The 13,014-nt window shown below is 45.5% G+C and overlaps 1 protein-coding gene across 1 annotated transcript in view; it reads left to right on the top strand.

Moving 5' to 3' along the window:
- The window catches only part of MALRD1 (MAM and LDL receptor class A domain containing 1), a 460,314-nt gene that overhangs the window by 8,631 nt on the left and 438,669 nt on the right, over nt 1-13,014 (top strand). The window contains exon 2 of the mRNA XM_066584724.1: nt 7,065-7,158. Within this exon, the coding sequence (XP_066440821.1) occupies nt 7,065-7,158 (94 nt within the window). The remainder of the gene's footprint in view (nt 1-7,064; nt 7,159-13,014) is intronic.

The following is a 13,014-nucleotide window of genomic DNA, read 5'->3' on the forward strand; positions in this document are numbered from 1 at the left end:
CTGTCCGGTCCTCTGTTCTGTTTAATGGGGCTGCTCCGGCGTGCTCGCGCCGGAGAGCTGGTCTGCGCATGCGCAGAAGACATGTGCGGCGCCATGGAGATGGGGACGCCAGCATCGGAGGGGTAAGTGTATAACTTCTGTATGGCTCATATTTAATGCATGATGTATATTACAAAGTGCATTAATATGGCCATACAGAAGTGCTGAACCCCACTTGCTGCCGCGGGACAACCCCTTTAAGGAGAGCACCAAGTAGGTGGGTGAGGAGGCTTATAAGGTGTTCTTCTTAAGGAGATATGATACCCCTCCTGACTCACATCTTAGGCCTCTCACTAGCTAAGTCAGGTTCCTACTGCACACTGATGAGGGGCGAAAACGCTGAAACAGCTGTCTGTATATGGATTCTGGCTTGGTTTCCAATTTCCAATCATTGCTCTACAGACCTGTCTAAAGAATCAGTTATTGATTTGAAGGAATGCTGCCTTCCAATAGGTGGCGCTGCAGAGATTTGTGTGTACTGCTTCTTTTGCCCTGGTGGTACCGCAGAAGAATTGAATACTTGGTGCCAGGTTTCCCCAGCCAGTCACTGGAGTTTTTTTTTTACCATAGAGCCAATCAATAGAGCTAATATACACTACCATCTGATGCATTGGATTCCAGTGCATTAGTTCAGATAGGTGTATTCCCGCAGTGTAAAAGTGCCTGATCAGCCAATTCAGCGCCAGACAGGAAAGATAGTCCTGGAACTATCTTTCTGGGCGGAATATGTCAGCGACTGCATGGACTCCTATGGGAGCCAATGACAGCTGCCGGAGAAGAGAGGTGGGAGGGAGTTTAGCAGTCACGCTGCTAAACTCCCCGCTTCTCTCCTCCAGAGCTAAACTGTCTCCTCTTGCCTATCAGCATTGCAGGCTTGGTGTATATGCTCCGGGCTCGAGCTGTCCGAAATGGTGCACAAACGTTTGATTTGTGTGCCCGTTAATGCCTTTTTACATCGCTGGAAGGCGAACGCAAAAAAGACGACACCCGTGTGAAATAGCCCAAAAGAAGAGAATCTCTTTAACTATTAATGTCGGGCTCTGATGTCACCATCATGGAGTCCGTGTGTGCCATTTTGCTCAGAATGGCCAGTAGCCCGCTGAAGGTCATTTTATAGGGTTCTGGAAGCACTCCTCCTGTTCCTGATGCCGGGTTGATGTCCTCCTATTCCCTGTCCAACTCTCCTCAGGTAACGGCCGTGTACCTGCACTATGCTCTTGTGCTGGGAGACACAACAAACCCTCTTGCTCCAGCATGCATTAATGCACTATCCTGGAGGGGCAGGACTACTGGTACACCTTGATTGGGCTGCAGGTAGCACCTCATGTACTAGCAGTGACGAGGACACCAGCAGAACGTGGAACTAGGGAAGAATCAGTCATGAAGGAGAAGAGAAGAATTGTCCCTCTTTGGGGGGTCTTGCTGTCACCTCTCCGGCACTCCTGTTGTCACTTTAATTTGCACCAAAACAGGTGTAATTGATTCCCAATCACTTCTGCTTCCTAACTGGATGGATTGATGTTCCTGAAGTATAAGTGACTTTGGGTTATACTGGGATACTTGAAGGTGCTTCCCATGACTTAAAGGGGTTGTCCCGCGGCAGCAAGTGGGTCTATACACTTCTGTATGGCCATATTAATGCACTTTGTAATATACATTGTGCATTAAATATGAGCCATACAGAAGTTATTTACTTACCTGCTCCGTTGCTAGCGTCCCCGTCGCCATGGCTCCGTCTAATTTCGCTGTCTTCTGGCGATTTTAGACGCGCTTTCGCAGTCCGTGCTTCTGGCTGGTGAATGGGGCCACTCGTGCCGGAGAGCTGGTCACCGCGTCGTCATCGTAGCTCCGCCCCGTCACGTGTGCCGATTCCAGCTAATCAGGAGGCTGAAATCGGCAATGGAACGCACAGAGCCCATGGTGCACCATGGGAGAAGACCCGCGGTGCACCATGGGAGAAAACCACAGTGCATCCCTGGGAAAGAACGGCGGCCATCTTAGGGAGAAGATTTTTATAACTCCATATTTCGTCGGATTAGTGAGTAGCAAGCGGTTTAAAAACCGCTTTAAATTGCTATTTTATGCCAGGTGACAGCGGGAATGGGGTGATGTAAAATTTTGATGTTTCCCGCGAGACAACCCCTTTAAAGGAAGTTTGTCATCTATTTTTCAGGCCTACTGCAGCGACTGAGACACAAGGCACAACACTGAGGAGATGGCAGGAGTAGAGATGGCACTTGTGACGGTGCCTCTACCAAACTCCTCCCCAGAGGGACACATGTAGCCTGAGCCAAAGCACAGCTAGGCCTCTTCCAGGCAACGCTGGGACAGTGGTTACTTGTATAGGGCTGTAGTGGACTTGAGAAGTTGTCACTCGTGACGCCACCGTTCCTTCACACAATTGGTTATCCGGTGGGAAAATAATAGAGTCCACATACAGTTAAAGTTGAGTACCTCAATCACTGGGAACGGGCAGTGACTGGAACTTTACTTCTCCAATGCAAACTTCACACACCAGTGCAGGAAGAACAGTTCAGAAAAGGTCAAGAAGGAGAACACAGTCCTACAGTCCTAGTTATCTGTATGACTCCGCTCCTGGACAGACACACCAGAGGTGGACACAACACTCCCCTGACATTCACTTGCGGTTAGTAGCTTGAACACTGCACGGCAGGCTCCTTTCTCCACTCACTCTTTAGGTAGGGGTCCTGGGATGGGAACGCCAGGATACCTCTCCTCAGCCTCCATTCTTCACCACATGAGGGTTGAATGTATCACCCTGTGGCGGGCACTCTCCCTCCACACTTTACCTTTGAAGCAATGGAACCCCTGAGCCACACCTCTTGGCTTGCACTCATATTTATACCTTTCATACCCACATGACATGACAGTTTGATACATTTTCCAGACATATCTCAGACATTCACAAACATTAACCTTTTACATGCTGCAGCTGTGAAATACGTATAACTAAAGATAAGACAATTTGCACAATGCATCAACACTGAAGACATGACATGTATGACTACTATGGAGGGGCCAGATATATAGACTTCCCGCCACTGCACTACAAACCGAATATAGTATACAATTTTCGCTGTTATGTGGAATTCATAGATTTATTCCTCGCCATATGCAAATTAGAGGTTGACTGTTCAATGGGCTGTCCCCGCTGCCTGCGATCCGGGCTCTGTCCATCCTCATTGTTGAAAAAAAAAACCCCAGACTTAGCGACGCCTCTTTTTGCAGCCAATCACTGGTCACAGCTGTGATCTTTGACAGACAGTGATTGGCTGTAACAGTCACATGTCCTGGTCAGCAGCAACAAGGAAAGGCATAGTGGCTGTGAAGCAATTTTAAGTCATGGAAAACCCCTTTAAGAGAGCCCTTCATTTTTTGAGCAGTGTATACTAATCATATACTGTATGTCTACATATGAGGCACTACTTGTCTTAGAAGCTTCTAGAGTCACGAACTTTGTGCCCTAAGATTTTTGACTTGATTTCAATTTGGAAGTTTCCATTTGGAAGGTTTAACTCCTCGGAAATCTCGCAGTTACCACACGCTGCTTTGGAAGTTCTCATAATGAAGTGGTAATTGTTTGCAGAAGTTTACTAATTGGCTTCCAATTTTAAAACAATTTAAAACCAGAAAACTCAGATGTTAATGGCGCAGTTAGCTGATAATGCCTCTTTAACCCCGTCACACTCAGTAGGGTGTAGGAATCTGATAGAAAGGAAGCCGGAGGTATAACTTAAAGGGGTTGTCCAAGTCTACATTTTTTTAAAATGGTCGGCCATGCAGCCACCCCGGAGGATTCCCTTCCTCTACGAAGTGATGCCAGGCTGTTTTGACATGTAAACGCCTCGCATCCTTGGGAAATTCACAAGGTAGAGAGCGCGATTTGGGGGCGGGATTCATGGCCCCATATTGCGCCCTCGACAGTGTGAAGTTAGTCTGAAAATGCTGTTTTTGTTCATTTCAGGTTCTAAAAAAGGCAATAAAAGCCTTATGTCCCCCAAATTGGTACCAATAAAAATTATAGCTCATCACACAAAAAACAAGACCTCTGTCCATGGAAAATTAAAAAAGTTCTAGACTTTGAATGTAGGCGTCATTAATAGGTTGCTGGCCTGCATGGTGAACTACATATATCAGAATGGTCTGGCACCCTGTATCCACTATGTGTGGGAGTTTACACCAAGCATCCACCCCCCTCATTATCAGGAGGCAGTGTGAGCGGCTGTCTCATCGGTGTCCTGCACAGGTGTTATTGGCTCCTCCATTTGGTAGTCAGCTACCTGCATGGTGAGAGGAGGATGCATCTATATGCTCTCCCCAGTCAGTAAGTAACGGCCATTGTTTTTAATTTTTTATTTCCCCTTCTGTGATGTAGACTTTGAATGTATGGATGCAAAAAAAAAAAAATCAGAAAAAGGAGTTTTATTGTATAAAAGTTGAATAACTTAAAAAAAAATAGATATACCGTATATACCGGCGTATAAGGCGACGGGGCGTATAAGACGACCCCCCAACTGTCACCTTATACGCCGGTATTCAGTGGAGAAAAAAAAAAAATTTTATTACTCACCTCCCACGGCGTTCTGTCGCGCTCCGGCAGGATGTCGCTCGCTCCGGCAGGCTGTCGCTCGCTCCTCGTCCCCGCCGCAGCATAGCTTTCTGAATGTGGGGCTTGAAATCCCCGCTTCCAGAAAGCTAATACACACGCCGGCAGCCATGACATCATTGAATGGCTGTGATTGGCTAAAGCACACGTGGCTTCAGCCAATCACACTATTCAATGACATCATTGAATGGGTGTGATTGCTAACACGTGCGCCTTCAGCCAATCACAGCCAGCAATCAATGGGCTCTGCAATCAATGGCGGCAAAGGTGCCGGACTCAGTAGCCGCACAGTGGCAAAAAGGGTTTTACAGTCTATGAATCCTAATGGTGGTTTGTCACGAGACGCCAGTACCTCATGCGGGAATCCAAGAGTTAATGACAAAATAACTGACATGAGTCCTGGTTTCTTTGATGAGTAAACTGGAGGTACACAGTTTTAACTCAGCTTAGTTTTGTAATTACAACAAAGAAAACAATGGCAGTCTTGCAGTAATGGCAGAGATATTACCTTGAAGCAAATAACCCGTTGATCTGCAGTTGAATTCAGTATAACACAAGTAAATCTTCAACGCTCTCCCTCTATTTGACTCGAGAGGTTACTCACTAGAATTCCCACAGTCCTAGTTATCGCTGGGGTTTCACTGGAGGACTATAAGGCAGATAATGAAGTTGATTTTAAGATGGGCCTCTTTTACCTTCTCTGGCTTTGATTTCACCGGGTTTTGTGTAACTCACTGTTTAGTAGGCAGGTCACAAACTTTCTTCTCCACACTGCTGTTGATTAGGAAGTTTGTGAATCCTGACTTCCCACTTCAGAGCATGTTGTTTTGGATCACACTGCGGAACTGCTCCTGCATGCCCCCCCCCCAACCACTGCCTCCTCCGGACTCCCCTCACTGTTCTTCTAGCTCCGCCTTCACTTCCTGTCTAACTCCTGCACTTTCTATCTACACCTCCGCTAACATCCTGTCTTACCCTGATATTTTCCAGCTCTGGACTATCACACCATCCCCCTCCACCAATCAGTGGTAGCAGGAGAAGCAGCCAATAAGCAGCCAACTTTTGCCAAGCAGTTAGCTTTAGCTTATAGAAGAAAGGGGAAAATAGGTTTTTCCAACGTACAGCACCCTCTATGTCTCCTAGGTGTTACAGGACAAATGATTGTGTGGCTCTACTGGAGGACCTTCCAGGCCACTACAAAGGAATGAAATATCTTAGACTTAAAGAGATGCTTTGGCGATACTTTTCATCGATATTGTTATGTCCGATATATCAGTAACATCGATAGGTTAAGGCGATATATCATTGATTTTTGTAAAGAATCGTGTCTTGTGGTCCGGTGACCAGATCTTCTTTCTTTCCCTTGTGTTGTACAGGATGTAGTTTTGCTCGTGGCACTAATGAACTTATAAACAAGTTCTAGAATCTTCTGGAAAGTGTCAGGTGACTCTTTGTCACCAATCAGGTTTGCTCCAGGCAAAACGACTCTCAGAATAGAGCGGTCTTCGGCCCCTCCGCCACATGCGTTTGTTCATGGCGTTATACGAGGCTCTGAACGCTTGTGTTTAACGTGATGGCGGTGGGCAATGCCTTCTAAATAAGAGATGGAGGGGTGCGCTGAACGTACGAAAGTTGCGTCCAGAAAAGGAGACGGAGACGCGACATGTCGTGCGTTCAGCGTCTAACGGGAACGCAGTGCCCATAGAAAAGATAGGAGACCCATCTAACAATCTAACAATTACAATTGTGTTCAGGGCACTGTGTTCACGTTACCAGGCCCTGCATTGTTTACAGGTTGCCATGGAGACTGTTGGTCCCTCAGCAGCAACTTGAAAAAATGCAGGGCACGCAGCCCCACAAACACAGAGATCACGCTCACATCCGTCAGGTCCAGCGGCTTCTGGCTTCCTTGTAGCTGGCAGGACCTTGTCTCAGTCTGTTTACCTCCAATCATCTTTCTGACTCCCGGTCATGTTTTATTAACTTTAGACCTCTTTTATTTTTATACAGCATTTAATAAAGTCGATATATCGAAATATGGATAGTTTTCCACCAATATTTTACAATAATCGATAGTTTGTTCAGCGATAGTCGATACTATGGACTATCGATATTTTTGTGTCAATGTCCCAACCTTACCACTGCTCCATTCAGGCTTATCCTCACTGGGGGAGGTACAGAGAGCCTGCAGTGGAGGAGAAGGGGAAATGGGTCAACTATTCTCAAAATCAATGGGGGTCTCGGTGGTGAGACCCAACGATCCGGCTGTTATCACCTGTTCCATCTATATGTGATAAAAATCAACCCCTTTTATTTCAATCTACTTTTAAATAGAACAATATTTAACAATTCTATAAATTTGTAACAATGTTTATGTAATAATGTGACTTTCTTACAGATTCTCATCAGAACGGTCACTTTGGGTAACGGCACGTCTGAGGCCATTGCAATCGATGACATTTCTTTCAGTGAAGGATGCAAACCAGTAAATGGTATGAATTAGATGTTTAAGTAAAAAGGATGAAAACCTGGACGAATCCCTAGGATGAGAATTAATGCCTTCATTCTTCCTGCAGATATATGAACTATCATCATTATAGCTTTATCCATGACTGTAGGCCAGAGGTCCCCTATGTTTTATACCCTGTGAGCCACATTCAACTTTGAGTGATGGTCAGGAGTAGAGATGAGTGAGTATACTCGCTAGGGCAGATTACTCGAGCGAGTAGTGCCTTAGCCGAGTATCTCCCCGGAGTAGTGCCTTAGCCGAGTATCTCCCCGCTCGTCTCTAAAGATTCGGGGGCTGGCGCCGGTGACAGGTGATTGTGGCGGGGAGCAGGGGGGAGCTGGCGGGGGGGGGGAGATAGGGAGAGATCTCCCCTCCGTTCCTCCCCGCTCTCCCTTGCCGCACCCCACCCCCTGACAAATCTTTAGAGATGAGCGAGGAGATACTTGGCTAAGGCACTACTTGCTCGAGTAATGTGCCTTAGCGAGTATACTCGCTCATCTCTAGTCAGGAGCCACATTCAACTTTGAGTGATGGTCAGGAGCCACAATCAACTCAAAGATGGAGGGAAATTTTTAGTCTAGAGCTACACGTCATCTTTGGGCGCAGCACTTGTTATCTTATTATACAGCCAAAGATAACGATTGCACCATGGCCCTGCGTCTTCACAACCTAATATTAGTACACACTGTCCTGTTGTGACTAGCACTTGCCCCAAGCCGAACATTACAGGAAATCCAAACCTAATGGTTGCAGTCACAAGCGTCCAGATGCAAGAATGCATTTAGCTATAATGCAATCTTTAGCCATGCCCCACGTGGCGCACCGAAAGCCTCCGCCTTAGCATACATGTGGAGAAAGCTTTATGTCTAGTATTATGCCATATGAATTGGCACTCTTGAGGTTAGGATGTGTCTGCAATAATGTCAATTGCCAGTGCATATGGGTACAACTCAGGACTCTCATGGCAAGCCATACAGCAAAGGTCACGAGCCGCATGTGGTTCCCAAGCCACTGGTTAAGGGATCACTGGGCATTCTAGTAAGATGGACATACAATATGTGCTTCTGTATATCAGTGTTTAGAAATATTCAAAAATTGTCCAATATGGTCTTAATGCATTTGGCCATTACTTAACAAGGTTTTATGACTTTATACAATTGATATAGCAGAGCATCAGGGCCACTCAAGATCCCCACCAATCAGCTGACTGTCCACCTGTAGGTGCACTGGGATCGGACATCTGCAATGGTGGTCAGGACTGGAAGTGTGATAAATGGTGTCACTCACATTGAAATCAATGGTAGCAAAGTCATCTATTACACTTCCGGCCCTAACTAGCGATGTGGACATCCGACCCCACTGGTCAGAGGCTGCTGAGAATGGAGGAGCAGCCAGACCACTGGGGCCAAGGACGCTCGCCACCATTCCCTTGACACAAAGCAGGTGCTGCAAAGGTCTGCGCAGACAAACATGGAATTATAGTGCTTCTGGGCCATCATTGCACCACCTACTGGAAGGCAGCATTCATGCAAGTCAATGTCAGACTTTTTAACAAGCCTTGTAACAATGATTGGGAATTGTGAGCCAAAGCCAGAATAATCATACACAGACAGCTGTTTTGGGGTTTTTTGCCCCTCATCGCTATGCAGCAGGTTTCTGGCTTGGCTGGTGAGAAGTCTGTATGGGGGGCAGGAAGGTATCGTTTCTCCTCAGGGAGAGCACCTAGAAAGTGTGAGGAGGCTTATAAGGCCATCCACACTCCTCTGGGAAATATGCAAATGAAAGGTGGAACAATGCCTCTACAGCACCACCTATTGGAAGACGGCATTCCTACAAGTCAATGTCAGACTTATAACAATGGCTGGGAATTAAAACAAAACAAGAATCAGCGCCTTACTCGCACAAAACGATTTTAAAAGGATGTGAGATACTTTTTGTGTACTCACCTGGTGCACGGCCAAAACTCCTGTTCAGGAGATTGACCGGCATCTTATATCAGAGTTTGCTTGTAGCGTCCCTGGAATCCCGAATCCAGATCACCGGAGAGCGTCTTTGGGGTTAACAGCCGTGACCGGCTGTTTGTGCAACAACTTATATTAAATAGAAAAATTTCCCCCGAGCTCATGGGTTCCAGCAGAGATGAAGGACACAACGTCCATAAATAACTTTAAATAATTTATTGGTTCCTTTGCTACGCGTTTCTGCGGGCGTACCCGCTCTCGGGGTAAGCCCGCAGAAACGCGTAGCAAAGGAACCAATAAATTATTTAAAGTTATTTATGGACGTTGTGTCCTTCATCTCTGCTGGAACCCATGAGCGCGGGGGAAATTTTTCTATTTAATATAAGTAATGGCTGGAATTGTAAGTCAAAGCCTTCCATTAGGTTACGCTGTAGAACTATTGTTCCATCTTCCCATTTGCATATTTCTCAGAGGAGCATGGATGGCCTCATAAATCTCCTTACACCTTGTAGGTGCTGTCCTTAGGGAGAAATGATACCCTTCCTGACTCTTGATAGGATGATGTAATGTTTGATGTCTAGGTGACCCATGCGGATTCCGCAAATCAAATCCGCTCGTGGACATTGGACCTAACTGTAAGGCCTCATGTCCACTAGAAAAATACAATGCGCGCAGATTTCTGCAAGATTCCATGCGGATTTGCTTTAAATGGTATTTTTTTCATGCGGATATCCGCACCTATTGATAGCAATGTGGCTGATCTGCGCGCAATCCACACTAAAATGGAGCATGCTGCACTTTTTTTTCTGTGCGTGAAAAACGCAAATTAATTAAAATGCCATTTGCAGGTGCAAACTTCAATTTAATTGACTGCAGATGGCCAATGATATCCCTATGGGCAAAATTCACCCACGGAATCCTCATGCACAATCCGCAATTCAATTTTGCTAGTGGACATGAGGCCTAAGGCTAAATTCACATCTGCATTATAGGAGCAGGAAAGTGGTATTCCGTAGATGAGTAGATCCATCTCATAACTGAACCAAACTGTGCCAAACGGACTCCAGTGACTATAATGGGATTGGTTCGGTTCGGCACCTGTCCGGCATTTTTAGCAGATGAAAAGGTTCAGGATACAAGTCCTTTTTGTCTAGTATTTCATGCTGAATCTGCGCTCTGAATGGAGCCTCTACCACAGATGTGAGTAGAGCCTATCTGAGACCCCATCACTTGTTGTAATTTGGATGGTAACATTTCTGTACTCCACTGATTTCTGTGCTAATATCTAAAAGCATCCAGCGTACAGATATGGATGGACAAATGGATCTGCCACACAATGAACCATGAGCGCCCCTCACTGACCGTTCAAAAAGTTGGGAGGGGTGAGAGTGTTTTTAGATTTCAGCAACTTTCTCTATTAATGTTCCTTCCTTCTGAGAATTAATTGCAACTTCTTCTAAGTGCAAATATGCCGTTGTTTCAGCAGAGGGAGAGTTATATCGTCTTCAGGATTTCCTTATGTTCTTTTCCAACCAGAAATAAATTTCCCCTGCGCTCGTGATCATAGAGGGAGCTGAAGTGCGGCGTATACTCGGCTGCCCAGAAATATGCAGCGCTGAATAATTTACCAATATACTTTATTTTCAGGAATTGATACATTTATTCCCGCAGTATAAAAAGTAAGAGCTCGGCTAACGCTCCGTTATTGTAACGGGTCTTCATAGGAATAGGGAAATATTTCAAGGGCTTTTCAACTGACTCTTATGACACTTCAATCAGGCAACCCATGAGCGTTATATTGGTGAAGAGTCTGGCAGTGGTGACATTCCCTGATTTCCAATGACAGAAAGAACCTAGGCATTGGTTTTTATGGAAAGTGCATTGTGCGTTACATAAAGGGAAGCTGTCAGCGTGATTTTGCTGTTTAAGCTGCACTTACCGTAGCGAAGCCGTCACCTTGAGCAGCGTTTTGTTACCTGTCTTGAAGCTCCATCACCCTTATATTCTGGTTTATACATTTCCTGCCTGATATTATAATTTATTTCAGTTGCTCTTCTTAGCCCAGCTGTTACATCTCCTTCATCCGTAAACTACAGAACTGCAAACGGGACTCGCAGACAGATATAAACAAAGACTGACAAACGACCCAAAACACTCACCGTGCATACCTGCACACATAAACAGATAGAATAGATACAGTACGAGGTATTAGTTCATATTTTGGCCAAAATACTTGAGCCCACGAGCCCGCTGACAAGGGTCCTCATTGTATCGCGGATCCCTACTCTCATAAGACAACTTTCACATGAAATCTGCCTGCATTCAGGGGGATTGTCCCAATAGGGATGGCCCCATGCTGGAGCCTGCAGAGCTAACTCACCCAGGATGGAAAACGATCCAAAGCAAGACAGGACGTAGTTCATACCAACACACTAGGGATTGCATGCAATACAGAACAGGACTGTTTTTACCTCATATATGGCCACCTATACAGACCCACAGAAAACATCACTGTTTACACACATGTCCAGCCACCTGCATAGACACACACCACACATCATGCATGAAAGCAAAACCTCAGGGTATAGGAAAACCAGCATCCTCTAGCCAGAGGAGCTGGTATATATGTGCAGCAGACTGGTAGGGATTAGCTGGCGGGGAATACCACACCCAGCTAGCACAATTATCCCACACCTGTGAAGGTTTGCTCCTGGAATCTCATAAAGCTACAGGTCCCAGTAACACAACCTGACACCAGCCCTTCAAAAAGCGATTGCTACCGCCCTTTTATTTCTGGCATTTGAAATCCTGCGCATGCGCACAACGTAGTAGCTGCAACTTTTGAGAAACTCACTTCCCTAGAGTTCTTGAAGGACATTAGAAGTCTTTTGGAGACTTCCAAGACCTTCCATGTACACTATACATGCGCCTGCTAGCAGTGACATAGCAGGAATCCCCGCCTGTGCGAGATTTCTAGAGAAGATAGAAATTTGTATAACTGTCCATCAAACCACCGAAGCGGGCCTCAAGTGGGGGCAGCTGACAAAATCTGACTTTTTGCAGCTCATTTGCATAGCAAGCAGAACAACTGTAACTGGAGATTCTAAAGCTATCATTTAAGCTATAACAGCCTGCTCCATACAGAGTGGGTATTGGCTGTCCTGGACAGCTGATACCCGGCTGCAATGGCAGCGATCACAGATAATGGCCCCCTTGCAATGGGATCCTGAAGTGCTGTTTAGGTGTCATGGCATTCTGCTGCCATGTGAAGGCCTCTAGGATTGCCATGTATTTCTGCCTATTTTGCTGTGTTTGAATAGAGTGTCCGCAGAAATACCATATCATTTTGTATAAGCAATCGCAAGTTCAAGTCCCCTATGGGGGTAAAAAAATTGCAAAACAAGTGAAATGAAGTTTCTTCTATTACAAAAAATTAAACATTTAAAAAAAAACCTTTTCTCAGTTTTAAAAGAAAACAAAGAAATAAACATATTTGGTGTTTCTGCATCCATAAACGTCTGGTCAGAAGATGGGAGCTGAAAGTAATTTTTTTTACGTAGCACGAAAAAACTATAAATTTGGTATTGCCATGATTGTACTGACTCTGGTGTGCCGCAGAGTCTTATGGCAGCAGTATGCAGTCCTAAGCTCTTACTCACGACCTGAAGGTTTCAGGTTCAATCCCTGCATGGTTCAGGTAGTCGGCTCAAGGTTGACTCAGCCCTTTATCTTTCCAAGGTCAGTAAAATAAGTACCCAGCTGGTGGGGGGTAATAAACAAAGTACCTGTAAGCGCTGCGGAATAAGTTGGCGCAAGATTTATTTTTAAAGTTAACATGTCATTTTGCTGCACCATGTTTGCTGGAAAAACAAGATTCA

The sequence above is a fragment of the Eleutherodactylus coqui genome, chromosome 12 (genome assembly GCF_035609145.1).
Source record: "Eleutherodactylus coqui strain aEleCoq1 chromosome 12, aEleCoq1.hap1, whole genome shotgun sequence".
In the NCBI taxonomy this organism is placed as follows: Eukaryota; Metazoa; Chordata; class Amphibia; order Anura; family Eleutherodactylidae; genus Eleutherodactylus; species Eleutherodactylus coqui.